The 23,615-nt window shown below is 56.0% G+C and overlaps 1 protein-coding gene across 1 annotated transcript in view; it reads left to right on the forward strand.

Annotated features, from left to right (window-relative positions):
* The window catches only part of LOC122366776 (protein Wnt-5b-like), a 29,957-nt gene extending 7,258 nt beyond the window's left edge, over window positions 1–22,699 (forward strand). Inside the window, exons 2-8 of the mRNA XM_043339342.1 lie at window positions 7,063–7,189; window positions 7,781–7,910; window positions 12,013–12,193; window positions 13,851–13,962; window positions 19,555–19,657; window positions 20,605–20,772; window positions 21,844–22,699. Of these exons, the coding sequence (XP_043195277.1) occupies window positions 7,063–7,189; window positions 7,781–7,910; window positions 12,013–12,193; window positions 13,851–13,962; window positions 19,555–19,657; window positions 20,605–20,772; window positions 21,844–22,031 (1,009 nt within the window). The 3' untranslated portion in view covers window positions 22,032–22,699. The remainder of the gene's footprint in view (window positions 1–7,062; window positions 7,190–7,780; window positions 7,911–12,012; window positions 12,194–13,850; window positions 13,963–19,554; window positions 19,658–20,604; window positions 20,773–21,843) is intronic.
* The last annotated feature ends 916 nt before the right edge of the window (window positions 22,700–23,615 follow it).

Below are 23,615 nucleotides of genomic sequence, written 5' to 3' on the forward strand. Positions count from 1 at the left end.
CACCACACGATCCATCGCCGTGTGGCGCGCTGCCGGCCCGCGTCGACAGACCGACGACCCAATTAGAGCCGCTTCCAGTCGTACTGCGCCGTGTTCCCAAACACTCAGAGCTCGGCCAACGCTAGAATTTGGTCACCACTCAGCGGTCGGTCAGCGGTCTCAGTGGTTTCTCAGCGACTCTCAGCGGCCGGTCAGCGGTCTCTCAGCGGTCTCTCAGCGGTCGGCCGGTCGCCGCTCGCCGGCGCGCGGCGCGGCCCGTAAACAGCCATTGTGTTCGGCGGCGCGGTGCAGGAAGTCAGCTCCAGGTAGCAGGGCCATTATCTCAGCGGAGACGAGCGGGACAGCACAGCAGGGCCGATCGAGAAATCGGCCGGCAATTACCGGCGCCGCTCCGGAAACGGCCGCCAGTGGTGCTTCGGGGAGGGCAAGCGATGTTAGGGAGTGGTCCGGCGAGCTTTGGAGAGATTCGGAGCGAGGTTCGGAGAGGTTTGGGGAGGAATCTTTCAACTTCGTCAGGGCTCATACAGTCATCTTGTAATGTTCAGGCCGAGATGAGAAAGTTATGCTATAATGTTAGATGACTTATAGTTAGATGGCTTATTACCTAGACAAAATTAAAAATTACGATAAAGCAAGAACTCCTTGTTAAAGTCGACTATTCGATGCCATTCAGAACTACGTGACCGTGAGTTACGCACGAATGGATCAAGACTTGGGAAAGCCTGAAAGGCAAGCCAATAACCAGGCGTGATCTATTCAGTGTAGGATCAAAGGCGTTTTGACCGGTATTGTTGGTCTAGAGCCATTGGTTAGGGAATGTTCAGACCGGACCAAAAGGTTATCGTACGGGTGGGTGGCCGGGTCAGTCGGCCGGGGGCTCGCAGGAACGGTGGAAGATGGGCTGTAATTTAGTGGAGAGCCGGAGCGATTGGATTACGCACACCAATATCGATGGCCCTTTGTCCGTACGGCTGTGCCCGGCCGAGGAAAATGAACACTTCGTTCGGTGATTGTCTAATCCCCACAGCTCCATTATGTTTACGGTGTGTTTCTCGCAGCTATGAAGTCATTATCGACAGGTAGATCTAGTCTACATGGTGCATTTGGATTTTGGACAATAAAACGTGGAAACTCATGTCAAATGTTGTAACATGTCGAATGTTAATCATCTGCGACATGCCAGTGTTTTATGGCTTATGGTGTAATATAATACACCGCCACAGACACTACAGGTCAAACTGTCATAAAAAGCATGCCTTGTGCTGCTGGGAAAAAGCCAAAAATCGACTATCGAGGAAATATTAAAAAGGAACTCTTCGTATCAGATGAAATCTGCACACTATGTAATCAGTACATACATTAGGTAACATTTGGCGAACAATACAAAGTGCAGTTCTGAGAAAAACGGCCATTTTGAGTAATAAGTGCCTGTGGAAACCATGCGCGGAGCTGCTCCATTGTCCTCGTCTCGGACAAAAGACGCCAGTCGATCGGCACATCGACAGCCCAGGATCGACGGCACATCAGTCGGCGCTCCCCGACCGTCGGCGCGCCGCCCAGCCAGGCACGTGGGCGAAATCACTCGGGCGACCCCTCCCACTCTCTCCGCGGCCCTGTCAAAACATCTCACACCCGCAATCAATTCGGAATTAATGAACGCCCCTCGCGGCCACCCTGGCTGGCGCGGCGGCGCGCTGGAGGTGCCCCCGGGCGCTATTGGGGCGTCTCCTGTGTGACCCGGGGTCACCCGGAGGTCAGCCGCCGACCTCAGCGGCGCGCGGCGGCCGGTCGGCAGCTGCGCCGATTGTGTGCCGATTAGTGACGCCGCTCACTCTGATTACACTGCGACGGCAGCTCCCAGTGATCGATCGCACGTGACCTCGCCGCCCGACCGCACGGGTGGCCAGGAAGTCATTAGGACCAGTATCAGATCGCAACAGGCTGCATTAACGCCTCTATTGACGGCTCCAGCCACCACCTGAGGCCCGTGAAGTGACGTCACGTGACGCCACGTCAGTCACTAGTCGCGATTTGTCGTCGGGCGGCAATCAAAGACCATCATAATGATAATAGTCATGCAGGGTGTAAACATGCTGAGTTCCGTGGCACGGAATGAAAGACCTCGAAACGTAGCCCAGTCCAACTCTACAGACGTAAGTAGTAGTCCAGTCCAGTCCAACTCTCTTCCTTGGTAATTCGGAACACTATTTTTTAGCATTAATTGATGGTCAATGCGGTAGCCCGTACCATTTTAATTAGAAACGTTAATCCTAAGTCAAAAGAGAATCATTCTAAAAGAGATCCATATATGTGCATTGTTCAGTTTTACCGGCCACCGCTCTCAACCGGTATCTTAACTTGGAAAAATTAGAACTAAATGTAAAAATGGGCGGCTCCAGATGAAAGACATTGTCAAACACCTCTAAGCAGCGGTTCACCTTGAGGTTACCCGTAAAGCCGCAATCCAGTCCGAGGAGCGCTGAAGTCATGAATGGCTCTGGCCAGAACCATTCTGCAGGTTTCCGGGAGACTGGTTCTCGCCTCAGCCCGGGCTGATTGGCTGTCCATATTTGTTGAGATCGGACGGTGACAGGTGCCTTTTTTCGCCGCCGCTCTGCGGTACCGCGGACGGTGTGTGGTGTTGCGGCCGATTTCGGGCCGATCTGGACCCGTCTCTCCCCTGTCTCAGAGCCCCACTGCAGATAAAGTCGCCGCGACACCGTCTTAAATCAGGATTACGGCCAATGAATGAAAACATGTACCGGTGTGCTAAAGACACAGCGAGCTCTGTGTCAACATGTGACCGCCCGCGTCACGCGGTTAGAGGCCTTTACGGGCGGAACGAGTAAGGCAACGGCCTCTGACGTGTGTAGGACATTTTTGGAAAGAATTATGTTGATTAGCATGGATAATGAACCGGGAACCAGCTCATCTGCCAGTTTTAATGACGTCTCCTATACCAACCCAATAAAAGACTACGTCAATTTAGTCACAATGCCACGTTCTTACGAGGAGCGTACACATTAAATCACTTTCTGTTACATTTACAGAATGTCAAAAATCTAGCCGTCGTCATCGTTTATCTACTGAATAAAACTTCCGCTCTGCGCCCCGCAGCGGTCGGCAGGCTGTGTCCAGGCGGCCCGGTGGTGGAGCATGACCTGGACAGACCCTCACCACAGGACGCACTGAGGAGCGTCCGGCGGACGGGTTGACAAGATGGAACCATTTGTCAAGTCACGTCGCAGGTCGGGGGAGCCAGGCGACGCAGGCATGCTGCGACACAGCCCATGAGAGATGCAGTGCACTGTGCAGACCAGGGCTAGCATTGCTCTTAGCAGTCAGCGGACTGCCTTTTGAGGGGCAATCAAAAGTGTCAGACTAAAGCCCGTACCAGCTCCATAAAATGGCAAGCTCTATAGTTGCACAGACTGCACGTGTCACCCTGCCAAACGGCCGTGTCAGACCGGGCGGCAGTGTGACAGCTCAGTGTGACAGCTCGGTGTGACGGTCTCTGTGACAGCCCGCGTCCCGTTAGCGGCTCCTGACGGCCCGGGCGTGCCGGGGTGGTCCTGCGATGGTATCTCACCGGCCCGGAGCGGGCGTGGGCCGGGAGATCGGAGACGGGTGACACCGGTGTACCGGTGCGGAGACGGACGGGGGCGGGGCGCACCACCGCCTCAGCGGACCGACACCGGAGACACGGCCGTCATCGGGAGACGCGCCGAGCCACGCAGAGACGCGGAGACGGACGGACCGTCGGACAGACAGGAGGCAGACGGACGGAGAGGAGGCAGACGGACGGACGGACGGACGGACGGACGAATGGACAGACGGACGGGCGGACTTTGCGATGGATGGATAGAAAGAAGCAGAGAAAGGGGTGGAAAGAGAAAGAGGAAGGGATTGACGAAAGGGTATAGCTTTCGAAACATCTGTGGGGATTGGAATGTAGGGAAATCCACAGCAGCTAAAAGGCAATTACTACCTCCTGTGTTAATTTGCCAAATCATACCGCTATACTGCGTGGTTAACAAAGGATAGGCCTCTCTAAACATGCAATGCAACGATTTGTGACTAAGCATTTTTGACGCCTGCTTCTTGGCTCATGCCGATGACGCATAATTATGCCATCATTCATCAATCATTTAAGCTATCATAATCAGTTCCAAAGTTTTATATAATCACCGATGGAATCTCTGTCCAAAAATTTAAGCTCCCAATTAAAAAAGCATCAAACATCGAGCACCACAGACGTTGACTGTGTCTCAGTGAAACACCATGATTGAGCCGGCCTGGCGTGTCAGCGAGCAGTAGCGCCCGCTCGGCCATCCCTCTCCGGTCGCCGCCGGCGCTGCCGCACTCTCTGTCGGTGGAAGTTCCCGCCGCCCGGGGCTGACCACGGCCAGAGCGCGCCCTCACGTCCAATTGCAGACGTGTAGTGTCACTTTCACTGTCGGAACAACTGTCCCACGCCACCGTCTCACGCCTGTCGCGACTGTTCGTCGCGCCCAGGGCGTCAGACAGCTGGGCTGGGTGCTACGGTCCGCATACCGGGCGAGTCGTCGGCCCGCTGAGGCGTCAGGCGTCAGGCTACTGGGCGATGTCGGACAGACCCGGACCGATTCGCCTACACTGGCTGCCGCGCTAAGCTCTGCCTTCGATGGTGGGAGCAAGGCCGAATCGTTTGACATTGGCTCGGATCGCGAGCCACCCTTCCGCGATTGTGGGTGGGGTGATCTGATGGCTGGCCATTGCTAGGCCGATGAACAGCGATGGTGGGACCGGAGATAGGCGATGGATAGCGATGGCAAGATCGGTCGGATGCAGCTGGATACGGTAATGATAAGAGTGATATGCCGGCGAGACGGTGATGCCGGTGCGATGGAGGTGCGATGGCAGAACAATGACTGGGCGATAGCGATGTGAAGCGATTTCGGAGAGATGGCGATGCACCGAGCGATAGTATCGGCCGTCGGTCGATGGTTCCGGAGCCGCCGCAGACACGCCGTCCAACGCGGGCCAATGACGCCCCGCGGACAGCCCGCTTCTCACCTAAAGCCGATCGGAGACGCCCCATTACTGTCGATAAGATCCAAGGAAAGGGCGCTCAAATGTCGGCACCGGGCCTGGAACACCCAGGTGCGCCGTGAGGCCGGCCCAGCGGTGGGAGTCGCGGCACAGGCCCAGTTTTACGGCAAAATGCAAATGCCCAGTGTGTCGGTCAAGGTGATATACTCGTAATAGCTGATGCACTCGAGATACCGAATTTCAGGTGAAACGAGTGCGAGCGCTATGTGTTTGGCCCATGGCGGTGTGGGCCGATTTCATTCATCCTTGGCGGTGCTCGCCGGGCACAATTTACACAGACTGCGAGGTGGACTCGTGCTAGCGAGGTCAGCGGGGGCCATAGCTCTCGTGGTGCACCGGCTCCCCTCCCGTACCCCGGCAATGGCAGGGCGGAGCTCGCTCCAGTCAGGGCACTGACACACAGGGCCACCCGGCAGGCAGTCGCCAGCCCACGGCCCTGTCACCGGCATTGCACCGCTACTGGAAGGGAGCACGACAGGTCAGGGCACGGCATGGGCGATGGGCACGGCATAAATACAGCAGGGGTATGGCACGAGCATGGCAGTTTGGAGAGCTAACGACGTTTAATTCACCCGGTCGAGTCATGCGCCGCCCAAAACCCAGCCCCGTCGTTCTAGAAGAAGGAGCTCGTTTCACCCTACGGCGCCCGGGAGCACTCCTGCCTCCACCCTGCAATGGGCAGGAACTCGGAGCGTTACTGTCCTGCTGCAATTGACTGCGGTCGTTTCCGTAATGCTGCACCCCTCTGTGGCCATTTCCGCTCTGCCCAACCGGCGGCACCTTCGATCGTTGACGCAGACCTGCAAAGAGTCAACAACGGACCCTCTCTGGGCTTTGCACGACACAAGCTAGTTCTCACGAGCCCACGACCGACCAGTGCAGTCTAAGGGTCGACAAAAGGATTTGTGCATCATCCGTGACTGGACTGCGGTTGCGACTTCAGGTAGGTCCGTGACGGGTCCGCGGCCGTTCCGTGACGGGTCCGCAGCCGTTCCGTGACAGGTCTGAGGCCATTCTATGACGCGGTCTGCGGCCGTTCCGTGACGGCTGCTCAATGAGCCGCGGCGCCGTGACGCGCCGCTGACGTGGCTCAGGCCGGAGCGGAGCGGCGCAGCGATCTGTCATTAGAGGCCGACTGTCGCCGCCGAGTGGCGCCCTCCCATCCACAGCCCGGCTCATGTTTATACAAATTAGCCGGTGGTTAGAGCGGCGCCCACTGGTCTAATGGTCCGCTCCCTGCCCCCGCCACCACCGACTGTACCGGGGGCCGGACCATGCCGGTCTTATGGTTCCCGGCCGAGACTGCTACCGCCTACAGTTCCGGGGCCGGACCATACCGGTCTAATGGTCCCCGGCTGCTGGCGGTCCGCGCTGACAGCCGTCCTGGGACGGACAGCCGCCGTGATGAGTGACTCGGTCACCCGTTTGACTTTCGCCCGGAATTAATTATCACGATCTGGTCGGCGGCGACGGCCGGCTAATGGCGCGATGATTCGCCCGACAGCGCGCCGGTATTACGCGGTGTCGCTCCGAATTGAGCCGCAGAGCGGGATCGTGCCGCCTTCAAAGGGCTCCGCAGCTCCGTTTGGAGCAGGTAATTGGCCAAGTCAGCCGGCTGAAAGGAGAGAGAAGCGAGAGGGATGCAGGGAGGGGTGGCGGTCTCCGGCAGCCAGCGTGGGATGCGATTAGGGCTGCTGTGTTTCACTGGGCTGCTCTTGGGTCGCAGTTAGAGGGGCGTCGACTGACTGGGGGATATAGTGCACACTGCACACAGTACACCACACGATGGGACACTATCGCGGCCCCTGACCCCGGTCATGGAGAACACTCAACGTCTCACTACATCGTATTGGTGCAACGTGTGTGCATCCCATTAACGATAGACTCCAAAATTGTTCCAGTCGCTCATTCATGTTGGTAGTGTTTGCCTCGGCTGGAATTACCCCACACCTGGATTTGTCTGTGTTTCAGGAATCTGGGCATGCAGGGTCTGGACGTTTGGCGGAATCCACAGATCTACGTGGTGGGCACATCTCCGCTGTGTGGCCGCATCCCCGGCCTCAGTCCGGGTCAGAGGAAGCTCTGCCAGCTCCGGCAGGTGAGTCCGCGACCCCGACGGTCCTGGCCGCTGATAATCTGCGGCGTCTGTCCCACCCCCGCGCCACCCCTGCACCCCGCCACCTGACAGCCGTCTGTCCATCATCCGGAGCCCACCGACAGCCATTTCGTTATTTCGATTGAAGACTCGAATTCGTGCATACTTATGCGTCTGATTTGCATGGAGCACGGCTGCCGCGTCCTCCCGCGCGCCGCTCGGACGCGCTGCTCACTCGCGGGCCGCCCACACAGACCTGGTGAGCTCACTGCCGGGCTGAGGGCCGAGGCTGACTTATCGGACCGTGTGGAGTCGGGGGTGCACGCAGGTCTCAGTCTGGCGAATGTGCTTCCCAGTAGCTGTAGAGCTGTTGGGACTTCCAACGGCCACCATTTTCTGATCCAACCAGCTGATATGGATTGATGCCGGATGCATTTGCACATGCATCGACCTCTACCCAGCATGTCCCTTGAAAGATTTCGCCACGATAGTTCAGAGTCGACCGGACCTGACTATCCTGTCCCGAGCCCGTGTCCCGAGTCAGACCTGACCCCAGCCCTGACCTCTGTCTAACCTGAGGCTCTTTGCCCACAGGACCACATGAGCAGCGTGGGTCGCGGCGCGCGGGCCGGAATCGCCGAGTGCCAGCACCAGTTCCGGCACAGTCGCTGGAACTGCTCCACAGTGGACGACTCGTCCGTGTTCGGGCCCGTCCTCCAGATCCGTGAGTACATTGACCGTGAACCACCCTGCCGCTATTAGTCAGGGTTGAACCGTGGCACGGGCTGGGCCGCCGCACCCTGCCGCAGGGGGCGGGGAATCAAGTCGTGATCATTGTGATGTCGTGAGAGCTGGGATAGTATCACCGCTATCATCGGTATCATCCAATAATGATAGCAGAGATAACAGTGAACATTGATCGTTTGATTGTTAATTGATCGTTGCATCCATTAGAAAACAGAATAGGATTGCGGCAACGAACAGGTTACAGCCATGAAGAATAGACTGTGAGAGAGTGTATGACTCTGGTCCGAGTGAATGCGTGACTTTCAATGCGGTTACGGTACTGGACTGAGAGTAAGTGATTACCCCGGTTCGTGAGTATATTGACGGACAGATGTTGCAGTGCGGTAGGATTCGTGACTGTTTAGAACACACTCGTGTCTGTAGATAAGCTCGAGGAAACCACGGAGCGAACAGGGCACACCTCAGCTCCAAGGTGGAGAAGGGAAAGGAAGGGTGTGTGCTCGGCGGCTCTCCAACCGCCGGAAGCCTTATTACCATGATGAGCCTGTGTTACGTGTCTGCCAGGGAGGGTTTTATGACGTCAGTGCGACTTCAAACGTTGCTGAGAGTTGTGGGAAGGTTTGTGGTACCGGTGTGTGATGCTGATGGAGACCTCCAGCCGCTGATGGTGGGAAGGAGACGGCCTCCGGGCCAGGCACAATGCCCAGGGCTGCCTTGTGGTGGGGTCGCATTCTTCGGTCGCCAGTGTGAAGGCCGCACGACCCGGTTTCTGTGTCAATGGGGCATTGAAGAGACCCTCCAACGAGGAATTACACGAGAAGATTGTGAGACGATCCCTTGTAATTCGACATAATAGTGTCATCATCCATAGTTTATCCCCATAACGTTTTTCAAATGAGTGGACCCACCGATAGACGTGTGAAGCTACGGTGTTGAATTTGCATCACAAACCCACCGTATATGGGAGCGCCGGCGCCCATTTCGGTACCGGCGCCGCCTGGGCCACCCCTCAGCACCCTCTGTGTGTCTGTGTGCGGGTGTGTGCCAGCACGTTTGTCGGCGCAGTGGTCAGTTTGACCACACGACTCGAGAGCCGCTGATGTTGACTCTGTGGACGCTGGAGTGCCGACTGCTGCAGGAGACGGGGACTTCACCGGCATCGGTCTGCAGTCTGGCGTGGCGGTTTCTCCACGGTAAACTCGTGTATGTGAAGCATGGCGTATTGCTGAGAGGAATTGGATGGCAAGGAATTGGAGTGGCGGAACCGGAGCTCAGGACTTCCGGATCTCGGCGGAACGGACAAATAGGAAGCGGCGCACTTTGGCTGGTGTTCCAGCCAGCGCAGAAATTTAGAATATGCCTACCTACTCAAATGTCGATCGCTGTTGTCGGTTGCACAAGAAAGTAAACTCGTGTCAATCAAGGAGATGATTTAAAGCGACATTAGGGCACGCTAATGAAGTTTAGTGGCCCGACGGGGCGCGAATTGGAGCCCGCGAGCCGCCTGGTCCGAGGCAGGGTCGGGAAACACGATCTGTGGGGAGGGGGCGAGGACGGGGAGGGAGGGAGAAACGGGACGGAGGGGTCAGCCGTCAGTCTGCGGCAGAGGCCGGCGGGGAGCGGAGATGGACCGCGGACAGCGCGTCCCTGTGTGATAGAGCGTGTGCTTTACGTCCTGTGAGTCGGGCTCGTGAGTAGAGTGTGGCCTAGTGAGCACCATCGAGGACGACTCAGTGGAGAGGGCTCAGATCAATGCAACGGGACATGGACCCCGCTCATCACTACGACCGCGACAGGGGCATTTGGTGGTAGATGAGGAGCGCAACCAAAAAGTGGGTGAGTACGGCCAATAACAGCCAAATGGGAATGGGAGCACGGGACAGTGGCGATAGAGGAGGAAACACTAAGCGACATTAGGGCACGCTAATGAAGTTTAGTGGCCCGACGGGGCGCGAATTGGACTCCGCGAGCCGCCTGGTCTGAGGCAGGGTCGGGAAACACGATCTGTGGGGAGGGGGCGAGGACGGGGAGGGAGGGGGAAACGGGACGGAGGGGACAGCCGTCAGTCTGCGGCAGAGGCCGGCGGGGAGCGGAGATGGACCGCGGACAGCGCGTACCCCGCCCACCATCCCCGCACAGCGGCCCCTCTCCCTTTCTTTTTCTCTCCTTCTCTCGTTTTTTTTTTAACTCCACTCCTGCTTCGTTGTCTTTGTTAGTTGTCTCCAGTAATAGGTACCGTCGTCTCACCCAAGGTTGTGGTAGATGAGGAGCGCAACCAAAAAGTGGGTGAGTACGGCCAATAACAGCCAAAGCGGCGAAGCACCAGTCCTTACAATCGGTCAACATATCACCCTCCGCCTACCGACTCCCACCGCCCACCAGCCGCCACCAGCTCCCGTCCTCCGCCTACCGACTCCCACCGCCCACCAGCCGCCACCAGCTCCCGTCCTCCGCCCACCGACTCCCACCGCCCACCAGCCGCCACCAGCTCCCGTCCTCCGCCTACCGACTCCCACCGCCCACCAGCCGCCACCAGCTCCCCGTCCTCCGCCTACCGACTCCCACCGCCCACCAGCCGCCACCAGCTCCCGTCCTCCGCCTACCGACTCCCACCGCCCACCAGCCGCCACCAGCTCCCGTCCTCCGCCCACCGACTCCCACCGCCCACCAGCCGCCACCAGCTCCCGTCCTCCGCCTACCGACTCCCACCGCCCACCAGCCGCCACCAGCTCCCCGTCCTCCGCCCACCGACTCCCACCGCCCACCAGCCGCCACCAGCTCCCCGTCCTCCGCCCACCGCCCACCAGCCGCCACCAGCTCCCCGTCCTCCGCCCACGGCCCGGAGTCCCCAGAGCAGCGCGGCGGCGGTCCCATGTCCCCGCCGCCGCGCGCTGTTGTCCGCCGGCTCCTTGTTGACACGCCGATTACCCCGTGTAAACACAATGAGCCGGTCCGAATGCTGACCTCCTGGGAGTAAACGCACCGTCACCGGCGTGGGAACGCCGAGCGAACGGCGGCAGCAGTAACGGCCCCCATAAACGGACGGCTGATTGGGGCACAGTGAGGGCCAGTGACCTGAGGCGACCTGGTGCACCCGACCGGTGATCTAGGGTAGGTAACCTGACGTGACCCGAGGTGAATCGGTGACCCAGAGTGACCCAACGGCGCTCAGCCAGCGGTCACGGACAGGACCATTCACCATGTCCGGCGCAACATTTCATGAGGTCTGAGTTCTTTCTGAATCACAAGTTATGCTCCCAAGCTTATTGTTAAATGTAACAAGCATTCCTACTTTTTATCCACGTAGACGCATGTCGAAATGGAAAAAATATAAGTTTCCTCTGGCTGATTCATAAGCATGATATCAAATCATTCATGCAGTAGAGGGATCAGAAAATCTTACATTGAGCCAGAGCCTATTAACACCGTTGCATGAATTGCGGGAACATAAATTAGCTTGGATTTACCTGGGGATTCCAGGAATCGCGCTGGAATCGAGGTACTCGAAGTTATCTTATGACATGATGAAGTAAGGGTCTTACATGACTCATGTTGGAATGGCTCACGTCTTGACCGGTATAACAATTGTCATTCTGACTATTTTTGGTTGTGTCGCGTGTTGCGACTGAATGTAACATTCATGAATGATGGAAATATGAAGTAGTATCGTCCACTTTACACTGATCAACATGTGTTGATTGAATTAACTATCGTTTTTTCTGGATTAACTGTTGTCCTGTCCCACTAATCTCCTGTTTACCCCTGTCCCCGCTCCAGAGAGCGGTGAGGTGAGGCTGCGGATGGCCACTCCGGAGAAACGGGCACTCCTCGACAGGTGACACGGCACGTGGGCCGAACATACCTGAACAGAACAACGGAACAGAACAACTGAACAAAACGTACCAAAACTTAGCCCGGACTTCTGAGGTCACAGAAACTGACCTTGACCCGCCCTCATCCATGTGATTGTGGCCTTTGCCCACTCCCTGACCTGTGACCTCAGCCCACCCTCCTCCCTCTGACCTGTGACCTGTGACCTGTGATCCCTCCACTGACCTGGCACTGATGTCCATCGGCAGCGTCCCGGGAGGCGGCGTTCGCGCACTCGATCGCCGCCGCCGGCGTGGTGATGTCGGTGGCCCGCTCGTGCCGGGACGGGCAGCTGGCCTCGTGCGGGTGCTCGCAGGCGGCGCGGCCCGACCACCTCGACGACGAGTGGGTGTGGGGCGGCTGCGGCGACAACATCCACTACGGATACAGGTCAGTACGGAGACAGAGTGAGAGGGAGAGGGAGAGAGAGGCGCAGCAGGTCAGTCCACGGCACCGGTACACTTCACCATGGCATTTGTATTCCACCAACGGAGGAAACGTCGCACCTATCTGTAGAACGGTGCGTGCCTACACATAGTCAGTCGCACCGCTGTCAAACCAGCGATTATGGTTAAGAGAAGTATCACGATTTAGTGTCTTTAATTAGATTAATGTCAGAGGCACAATAAGGTTAACAACAACTTAACACGAGCGGTGCCGAGAATAGCCGACTTTCTACGGCGGCGGTCCCGTGCTGCTCCTGTATCCCGATGTGCCGAGTGGCAGCGGCAGCGGCAGTAGGCCGACCACCGCCGGCGGCCCTGTCAAAAAGACAGCCCCGACCGCACCACAAAGCAGTCCAATTTCTACCACCGCCGTATATCATTCCCAGTGAAGATACTAAGCCGCCGAAAACGCCTCGCAGAGAGTTATTGCGACAAATGCCTATTAAAGTGATGAACGGCGCCAGCGACCGCTGCCACCGGCCGGCACCGCCCGCCGGCCGCCGTCCGCCGCCGCCGACAGCCCCAGAAAGATTTAGAGTTAGCTCCAGTTCCCAGTTTATCGCGAGCACGAGGGAAATTTATGATCAGGAAATGACGAAAAACAGCTTCTACGTGGACCGTTTACAGGCCGCAGAAGGGTGCCCAAAGCCGTTCGGTGTTTTGATATTGAGTCGTAAAGACCAAAATGTTACCACAGTGTTTGATATCATGGCATTCATGTCCCCGCAGATGATTTACCGAACGAGTTTATAAGGATGTCCCTTATCGAATGTCCATAATGTCAGAATTTCAGAATGTCCGTAATGAAAAAGAGTAAATCTCTGATAGATTATCTAAGCACAATATTATTACCAAATGAAGAGATATGTCATAATTACAGACGCCCGAGTGGCATTTTTGGCTCATATGGCATTAGTGCGGCTGGTTAGGACATAATCCTATTTTCCTAATTACTAGATAGCTATCCATTCATCAATCCGTTCTTGCGTGTGTGTGCGATCCGATAATGTCGTAACGTAATGACCTATCCTCGCTGTGGCTGCACGCGCAAAGATATAGGTTATGGTAAATAATTTGAACCGCAATTCTATTGCCATTTATCTAACGTGGAAGTCCTATATTTTTCCTTCATATTTTCCCAAATGCTATAATATAACGCTGATATGTACTTTGATTGTTTGTTGTTTAGGACTCTATCCTACGTCCATGGTTCGTGGATGATTGAATAGGTAATATTTGCATACCTAACCATTTTGCATTAGATTGTCAATTTTGAATGCACGAAACACGGATCAAGTACAGAGACTCATCCATTCATCAGGCTGAGACAGATGAAAAGCCGTCCGCGATAAGTGAAAGTGCGCATCTGACGAGCATACATCTTCCTTACCCCGTCAAAATTCGCCGTCGAATTGATGAATCGTGAATATCGCAATCCTCAATAACGTTCGTAGGATTTCCATTTTCTGATATCGTTTTTCTGCACTGCACGGTGAGGAAAAGCATTGAGTCTAATGTTATACTGCGCATTTTTTTACCAAAGAAGTAAAAATCATTCTGTTTGTTTTCTATTCAACTCAGTCCCGTCCTTTCTGTTTCAGGTTTGCGAAAGGATTCGTAGACGTTCGGGAAAAGGAGAAGAAGCACAAGCGCGGCTCGGTGAAATTCGCCAGGTCTCGGATGAACATTCACAATAACGAGGCGGGACGGCGGGTGAGTACATATGAGTAGCGAGATGCTAACTTGTTCACAGACGGTCTGACACAGCTTTGGGTATTTCGGACTTTGTCGCCGGTCTCTGCCTCCGGCCCTCCCCCGACCTCTTATGATAGCCTGTGCTCTGCTGGGTCCTCCCTCCACTTTTTCTGAAAGTCTATCACACAGCAGCCCTCCACACGGCCGCCATGGGCGATGGATCCCACTGCAGTCGGCTCTGTCAGCTAGGGAGCTGTTCTCGCTCGGTGCTGTTCCGTCGACCGATCCGTTTGTTACCGACCCCTCCTCCGGCAGCGCGTCCGCCGGCGATCCTCATACACAACACCCGACCGCCACAAATTTGCATCGCTAATCACTGACTCCTCGGCGCCCTCTGTGTGAGACCATTGGTGGGGCAGTGCCAGCCTCTCCGGAGGGCTGGCTCAGCCTCAACGCCGGCCGCCAGCGGCTCCGGCCACCTCTGCTGGTGGTAACGGTCGGCCGGAGCGACTGCACAAGAACCTGGTCACCACAGGTGCCAATTAACAGCCCGGAGAGACGCTAAATCAGACCTACTTTTGGGAAACACACCGGGATTTCTAAGCGAAATGTGGGTGTAACGCAAATGAGGTTTTTAAGGTGTCCAGAGACTAACTTTACAGGATAATGTGTGTTCTATGTTTATTGTTTAGTCAGAAACCTCAAGACGCTGCGTGTAGCTATTACATGGTTCACTTTAAAAAGTATTTGTTTATGCTTTGAGTAGTCTTCTGCGGAAACACAAATCAACAGTCATTCATTCTCATATCAGTGGAGAAGGACCAGTCTCGAGTCGAGATGACATCTGACTACTTATGTTTCCCGTCATCGTTCATATACCGCGAGTCGTGCAGATATCACCGATCATTCAATCAATAAATACAGTCAGTGTCTCCCGCTGTATGTGCAATGTGCAATGTGCACGAAGCAGTACCTACCTTTCTTCTTCACATCCTCCTTTGGCACGGGTTCAGCCCAGTCGTCTCATACAAGTCCGGTTCACCAACGACCTGCCGCGGATTAGCGGGTCGTTAGCGGGCCTTTAGCGGGTCTTTAGCGGGCGGCGGAGAGTCGCCGGCGGGCCGCGGAGAGTCGCCGGCGCACTGTAGGCCGGCAGCCCGAAAAAGCGCTAGAAATTCCCCCAAACTGACTGTCCGCAATATGAACAAAATAGGTATCATTTAATCCCAAATTGATCGAAGAATACGATTCCGATGCCAGTTTTTCCCTAAGGTCAAAATTGAGGTCGTCAGTTGTCACCAAACACAAGACAATTTAGACTCTCTAGTGGCCACCACATTTACCGATTTTCATGATGATCTTTGGTGGTAATTTATTAGTTGACCAATCGTCCTTTTGAACGAAATTTCCTGTCAGACTAGTTCAGGGCACTGTTGTTCACTGTGCCAACATCATTCTCACATATTGCATCGCTTTTCTGCAAGATAAGCTAGCTTTTTGCAAGCAGCTGCAAGACGTAATTAAAAATCATATCTAATTTTTTAATTAGACTTTTATAAAAATGTGATTTCGAGCGGCTAAAAATGAACATTTTATACTAGCCTCTGATTACTCATCTTTCGTTCCATATAGGTGCTTTGCTGCTTTTCCCTGCTACTTTTCGAGATATGCGCCAGTAAACCACATGATGTAGGGGCAATTGTCACCTCGCCGCTCTACTGAAGGCCCGGCGCTCTTTAAAGCGCTGGAAGTTGTGAAAAACAAACGCGTATAATCTGAATAAAATATATGTCCCTGAGCTCAGAATTGATCAACGCACACAATGCTGTCAAAATTTTTGGGCCAAATTCAAAAATTCAGTCATTATTAACCCCCAAACACAAGTCAGTGATAATCAACAACAACTTGCTCTTTAGTTAGACTTTTTGAGAAATGTTATTTCTAGCCGCTAAAAATGACCATGCCATACAAACCACTAATCATCTTTCTGTCGTGCCCTACTCGCAATTTTTGCTAATGCCTGCTACTCTTCGAGGTCACGTGACCTCAACATTAAAAGTAAATGGGAAAATAAGGAAACTGTTGTTTTTGCGCATGGAATGATCTCAAACTATCTCAAGCACACGGAATCGTGATTTCATGCACTCCTTGCAAGATCCGATGCTTTACTTTTGCATTTTTGACCTTCCGTGACGTCATTTATGACGTCACTACGGTCATAGGAGTTTCTCGTCAATAACTCATGATCAAATTGAGCCAGCGACTCGGAAAAATCACCAATGGACTCGGAAAGACCTCCCGAATCGAATGATATGCAATACGACTTCCTTCGATTAAGTTCGTGGCCTGATGGGCTCTGACCTGACCTTGACTCGAGGTCAACACCTTATGTTGACCTCACCCGGACAAAAAGTATACCATTCGACGCGCCTGAGCCAGGCGAACACGATGGTGCCAAAATCGCTGCTCTGCGGCCATTTTATGCGAAATTATTTACCAAAAACCAAACCCTACCTTGGGTTTTTTGACTTCACCTCAGAGGTTACCGGTTGACCTGGGACCTTAAAATCGGGTATCTTTCGTTCTGTCTTGAAACGGCGCACACGCTTGTTTTTTCCGCGAGGCTCTAGCTCCATTAGGGGCGAAACGGCGAAAAGGGGTCGTACCAACCCTCCCCCCTCGGCCGGCCGAGGGGGTGGGGGGTCCGACAATGGGTCCGGCGAGGGTTAAGCAGCCCCACTTCGTTTTTAGCATGTTTGCTTGTCACTGAGATCAACAACTCAATCACAGATAATTTCTAGCACTTTTCCGGGCCCCCGGCCCAGTGTGCGGCGGACGGCGGCCGCTCGGGCCAGCACCGCTCGCCGCTCGTAAAGTCGCGAATTTGTGTCATGGCGCTGAGTGAAACGTGCTGCGAACGGCGTGCTTGGCGTCACTGCTATGACCGAGAGACCATCAATTTATTAGCGGGCCGGCGGCGGGCGTGCGCGCGACCCATCTGATACCGGCGCGGACATTGATGAGGCATTAATTCGCCGATACCGATCGGCGGGCCGTCCACCATCCGGTGTCGCACCGGGCCGACTGCATGGCGCGCCCCGCCGCCGACGGCTTTATTCCGACCGGACGCGGCCAGCCCAGACGAGTGACGGCCAGCCGCAGCTATCGCCCGCCGTCGGAACCCGAGAGCGCCGCGGACGCTGCACGCCCTCAGATACCTACATCGCGGCGCCAAGCTGCACGCACGAGCGTATGCGGGAATGTCGCCGCCAGAAGTTACAGCTGCCATCACTGCTGAACATTAGCTTAAAAGCCGTCCAGAAATTTATTGACAGTGGCGGTAAGCCCACGCGACGCCATAAAACCCCCATGACGGGCCGGTCGCCCGAATCTCGGCGGGTATCGGCACGAGTGCGGGCCGCCACCGGCGCTCGTACGGCGGCGACCATTCGTCATAGCACCATCTCGGCGGTCGTGAGCGGCAGATCGGCGGCACCCCGGCGTCCGATCGCGCCAGAGGTCGGTACTCCGGTATAGACGCGGCGCGGTCGTAACCGAGGGGGGAGGTAAAGAGGGCCGGCCGGTGCGCACTGGGAGACGGTGCCTTCTGGGAACGGCTGAGACCGGAGAGGGGGCAGAGCTCACCCGCGGCGGAACTGGAAGGGTGAGAAAGCTCTGCGTGCCTTAGAAGAAAGGGTCATTGGTTCGTCAGGCCGACAGCAGCCACAGCATATATAAGATTGCAACATGTGTGTCGATGTCACGGAATGTCGTGTATGACAATGAGTAAAGCATTGCTCATGGCGACATCGGCTTATGGATGTGTTAATATTTATGACAAATGACAGCATAACAACACCGATAGCCTCATTTGCAGCAGAGCATACAGTGAGCACAAGCTCTCAAATTCCCGGCTGTTGCATCATATAGTTTTGGAGCCTGCTTTGGGAAAAAAATATTGAGCAATGAACTTCATTGGTGTTGCATGCGTATTTTCATGCCCAGTTTGCAAACATCTGCTCATAAATGTCACATTTCGTTCAATTACTCGGAGGGTTTGTAGCCCATTAGAATGACCTCCGAATCGTATGTTTCGCTTCAGTAGAAGTCCTAAAACGGCGGCAGTAAATTGACTTCCATCCCGAGAATGCCATAAAACGCTATCTGAGCAGATGCGCTCCTTCAGAAGCGTCCGAACTGGCCCCGTAAATTCCCGTCCATTCCGGCGGGGCGGTTTCCGTTTCCGGGCCGTGTATCGTCAGCGGACAGCGGTCGGTTCTCCGGGTCGGCTCGGTTGTCTCCGTTCGCGGACCGTTCCGGGCGCGGCTGACCGCCCACACATCCATCAGTGAGGGCCGGTGGTATCCGGAGCTGTACCCTGGTAGAGCAGGGCAGGGCAGGGCAGCTCCCCCTGCGGCCGGCGCGGCTGCGGCCGACCGATCATCGCTCACCGACGGCCGGTGCTGGCGGCACCTCCCCCGGTCCGGCCGGGAACGGCGCGTCATCAGCGGCGCTCTCAGACGCCCGGCGGGGGGCGCACGCACACCGTGACTGGGACTATCCCGGCCATCGCCTCCACCGCAGCAGCAGCAGCCACGGGCTGGGACACGAGAGAGACGCACCGGCATTGAGGGCAACGTCTCGCACGGAATGTTGACTCGGAAGGTTAAGTTCCATACGGATGAATGAATTATCACAAAAGTGTCGATATGTTTTTTTTGTTTGCAATCGATAGCAACCATCCCTCGCCATCAGAGCTGGCAGAGCGCGATACCAAGGAGGCTCGGCAGCAGACATAATTTACCCTTGCCAGCAGCCTTCTCCATCGTCGGGCCTCTGGTGACGATCCTGTCAGTGCCCCAATCGACAGACAGTCTGTCTGGACGGGGCGGGTGAACACGGCAGCCTATTGAGCCGACAGGGGCGCGCTGCAAGGCGGTGACCGCCCTCTGCCAGTTCGGAGGCCGCCCCGGCAGTCTGCCGGGGCGGGTCCGACAACACTCGGACACTGCCCGGCGGTCAGCCGCCCCGGCAGACACCAGTCGCGCTGTTAGGGACTGGTGTCCGCAGTGGCAGACACGGTCGCCGCGCTGGCCCCGGCCCCGCGCCGGGCGGCCGGCGACAGGCCGGTGTCTGCGCACCCTGCCCATGTCCCCGGAGCGCCTTATCTGAGCCGGATAGACGCCCACATCGGCCGATACGGGCCGGTCCCATGTCACATCGGGCCGAGTTCACGGCGCGACAGGCTCGGGTCCGTCTCATTTGGTCAGGCGCCCTGCATACCGACACCCGCTCTGTATACATCAGCGGCGCAGCGGCGACCCGCCGCCGTGTTCGCCGCTGCAGACAACACACAAACGGTGGCCGGCTATTCATAAGACGGCGTGTGCCATCAATAATGAGCCGCCGCCGGTCTCACCTTCTGCTCTCTCTCTCTCTCACCCTCTGCTCTCTCTCACCCTCTGCTCTCTCTCACTCTCTCTCTCTCTCTCTCTCTCTCTCTCTCTCTCTCTCTCTCTCTCTCTCTCTCTCTCTCTCTCTCTCTCTCTCTCTCTCTCTCTCTCTCTCTCTCTCTCTCTCTCTCTCTCTCTCTCTCTCTCTCTCCGACAGTCGGTGATTGCGCTGACCAAGCTGAACTGCAAGTGTCACGGCGTGTCCGGCTCGTGCTCGGCCGTCACCTGCTGGCAGCGGCTGCCCGCCTTCAGAGAAGTCGGTGAGTGTCACACGGGAGGCAAAGGGATGGACGGACATGGACGGGTCAGGAGCGAGTGTGAAGGGATGGGAAACAGATGAAGTCAAAAAATTGGGATAGGACGTTTTGGATGTTAGGACGTTTTGTTTTTGGATGTTGGGATGGGAATGGGACAGGACGTTTTGTTTAAATTCCTTCACTGGCATACGAAACGACCAATGCTGCGATTTGACCGCTGCGCTCAATCACCTCGCTTTCGCCGCTATCTCCCAATTCGGTTACCTGACCGGTCACCCCCGGGTCAGCCGGTCAGTCAGCCGGTCAGTTGGCCGGTCAGTCAGCTGGTCAGTCGGCCGCGGTAGTCCCAGATCAGCCGGCCGTCTGTCCACCCCGCCCTGCCCTAATCTGATTGGTGGGAGGCTCCGACTCGCAGTGTTTGCCCGATTGTATCAAACGCCGGCGATTTCACAGAGATCGGCCCGTTTGAGGAGGCTGTCCAATTGACAGCTGTACACGTGTTTGCAGACCAGTTGGCGATAAATCGATCACGTCAGGTGCCGGGTTGTGACGCGTTTTGCAATAAACGCTGCCTCAGCGGCGCGTGGCGCCAGGGTTTACATCAGTGCGTGCGAATTAAATGGGCGTATTCATAAGTCGTCCGTTGTCACGTGTGACCCCTGTCGATACCATGTTTATGGTCCATATCGGGTGAGCGGGCCTGTTGGATTAGCATTCTGCATATATGCGGCCGGTGTGGAGCACGCAGTAGCCGCGGCGCCTCGTGCTGAGGGCGTCCTTGTGTGTCCCGATATATTTGTGTGTGCGTCCCGGTGTGTCCAGGTGTGTGAGTACCATGCCACTTTTCACGCTCTTCTGCATTCCAATAAGCTTGTTTCGCCCTTGTAAGCCCTCTACTGTGTGCGCCGACCCTCTATAACCTAACACACCCCCTGCGCGCGCCCCTGCAGGTGACCTGCTCAAGGACAAGTACGACGGCGCCACGGAGGTGACCGTGACCCGGCGGGGTCGGCTGCGGGTCACGGACCGACGCTACCGGCGACCCACCCCCGAGGACCTGGTCTACATCCAGGAGAGTCCCGACTACTGCCGCAAGAACAGCACGCTCGGCTCGTCAGGTGAGCGCCGGAACGGGCGGGTAGCGGGAGCAGGACGGACGGCCAGGGGCGTAACAGGCCGACCATGGCCCGTGAGGAATGGAAGGCCCGCGGCTGATTTCTCAGAGCAATGTCGACCCTCCGGCGCCAGTCCACTCTGGGGTCTATCATGTTGATGTTTACGGTAAACGTAAAGCTGCAACGCGGAGCCGTTTAGATAATTCCGTGTGGCGGAAAATAGCAGCCTGGCCGGGTCAGACAGTGGCGTACCGGTCAGTTGGAATGTTTACGACCGGTGGAGGACCCTTGAAGCTGCCCTGCGTTTAAAATAATTACACACTAAACCTGATTAGACTGATTTAGTGGATGACCGCGCGAGTGCCGGGCATCCGTAAAAAGTCACATTAATTTCCGGTTCACTGTGCATGTCGACACAAGTCACGAGCGCCGACCATCACAACCAGCGCCGCTCCTGTTGCGTGCCTGTTGTTTTGTATGCGTTTGCAAGGCTATTGTTGAATAGGCTTCAGCATATGTGCGTGAGTGTATTAATTGTCTTCGCGTACTTATACGTGTATGCAAATGGGGACAAGTGCCATCCGTCGCTGGCCCATCTATCCGATCGTCTGTCCGTCTGCCTGTCTGTTTGTTCGCCAATCTCCTGTCTTTTCCTTTGACAGCTTGGCCCTTCAACAACGGTGCTCCTTCATTGACTGCTACCTCGTATGTGTTTTCGTTTGTGCCCTCTATAACCCTTCCCCGTGTGCAGTTGACTACAGAATGATGTTCCACTCCCCAGAAGCCATCAGTTGACTGGAACGCAAAGATGTGCTATTTATCACGCAATAAAGCGTGTCTATGGTGAGCTTTGAGTAACAGCACCTAACTGTGAACCCAGCCCGTGTCATGCGGCACAGTCTACTACTCCAGGCAACTCTGCCTGTGAAAAATGGAACAACATTCCGTAGTCAGCTCTACTTACCGCCCCCATGGGCACCACGGGCCGCACCTACGACCGCACCTCGCAGGGTTCTGCCCCTCAGTGACTGGTGGTGCCCTCAGTGGTAACCTCTCCCCGTGTGCCGTCCGCAGGCACCACGGGCCGCACCTGCGACCGCACCTCGCAGGGCACGGACGGCTGCGGCCTGCTCTGCTGCGGCCGCGGCTACAACACCCAGCACGTCACCGTGGCGGAGCGCTGCAGCTGCAAGTTCATCTGGTGCTGCAAGGTGCAGTGCAAGACCTGCCGCCGGGAGCGCACCATCCACACGTGCAAGTGAGCGAGTGCGAGCGGCCACCGGCGGCCACCGGTGACCGGTGACCGATACACTGTCCGAGCGAGTCACAGAATGTGAGAGCACTGAACACTGAGGACAGTCAGTGCGAGGTTCAACGGAGCCGGACACTAAATACACAGAATAATGTTGTACAGAGTGTCGATACGTGAAACGATGTTCAAATAGTCGTCAGCGGAGTGAAGTTCGCGGCGCTGACGCCAGAGAGAAGTCTGACATTCAGGGCGGCGTGGCCTGGCTCCTCGCTGTGGAGCTGCTGCCGAGGAGCCGTGTACAGAGCCGCTCTCTGCAGACCGGGCTGAGCCGTGGTGCGCGATGTGCCGCCCGGGAGCCGCCGTCCCATCCCGGGGTGCGAGCGAGCGAGCGCCTCCCCGGGCGCCGCTCAAAAGACCGATCGATCAAAGAGCATTCTTGCATTTGCCAATCATGCCGTGCGGCGTATTGTGTGTAAATGTGTGCCGTGTGCGTGGCTGCGGCTCGCGGGCGGAGCGGCCGACTGGCCGGTTTGTACGAATGTCTGTAATATTAACTGTGTAAACGTCGTGTGAATGTACCGTCAATATATGGAGGAAGTCGCGCGAACTGTGTCCGCACTCTGCTTTATGAGTTCATTCGTGTTGAAGTCCAATACATGATGATAGATAGTGAACACACCCGCGTGTTTGAGCACGGTCCGGCGTATGCCCTGTCGTCATGATGCTGAATGAAGTGTGTTGGTTTATCAAACAGAAATGCAGATTCAGGAATATGTGTCGACTTCAACTGTCGAGCTAAGTGACTAAGTCAACGTAATGGTCCACAAGTGAACGTTGCGGCATTCCCCTTTGGTTGAGTTTTGAACGGACTACGAGTTTAAATTGTCCAAATAGCTTTGCAAACAAAATAATGAAAACGTACTTCCCGATAGAAAGGTATATCGTCAACCGTTCCTCTTCCGTACCAGAAGGTAGCAAGTTGTTCTTCTTATGCATTTATAGGAATAGCTCTCTGAGAGAGACGATATCCATCTGTATGACCTGAAAAGAAGTACCACTCTCCTATGCACAAGGTGTGAAAAGACTAGCAACGCCTCTGGGCGGTCACGGGTTGGCTGGCAGCCCGCCAGCGCCGTTCCGTGGTGCGCAGTCACACCTCAGGGCTCGCCGGAAGGCCAGTGCGCTCTGACCGCCTCTGCCGGGTCGGGCCTTCCTCTGGAGTTCGGGCTAGGTGGGCGGCGGTGGGCCATTCCGGGTTAATGTGGGCGTGGCAGGAACCGCGCGCTGCCCGGCAGTGGCCGCTTAAAAACGGATCTATATAGCACCGTTGGCCGACCCCACTTTCTACACGGCTAACAGACGCTGGCGGCCGCCGCATGGTAATACGCTGCTGTTTGACATGGACGAGGCGCCGACTGCATTACCGAGCATGACTGACGGTGAATAAAACTGTCCCGGACGCCGCGGGGACACACGCCACTCCGTTACGACAGCGCGGGTGACCACCTGGCCGTGTCGAAGACTCGACTGCAGCTCTGAGAGCTGACACAGCTCTGCGCGACTCCACCAGCCACCTGGTGCTCCCGTCCGGCAC

Source organism: Amphibalanus amphitrite, unplaced genomic scaffold, assembly GCF_019059575.1.
Source record: "Amphibalanus amphitrite isolate SeventyFive unplaced genomic scaffold, NRLGWU_Aamphi_draft 000830F_arrow, whole genome shotgun sequence".
In the NCBI taxonomy this organism is placed as follows: Eukaryota; Metazoa; Arthropoda; class Thecostraca; order Balanomorpha; family Balanidae; genus Amphibalanus; species Amphibalanus amphitrite.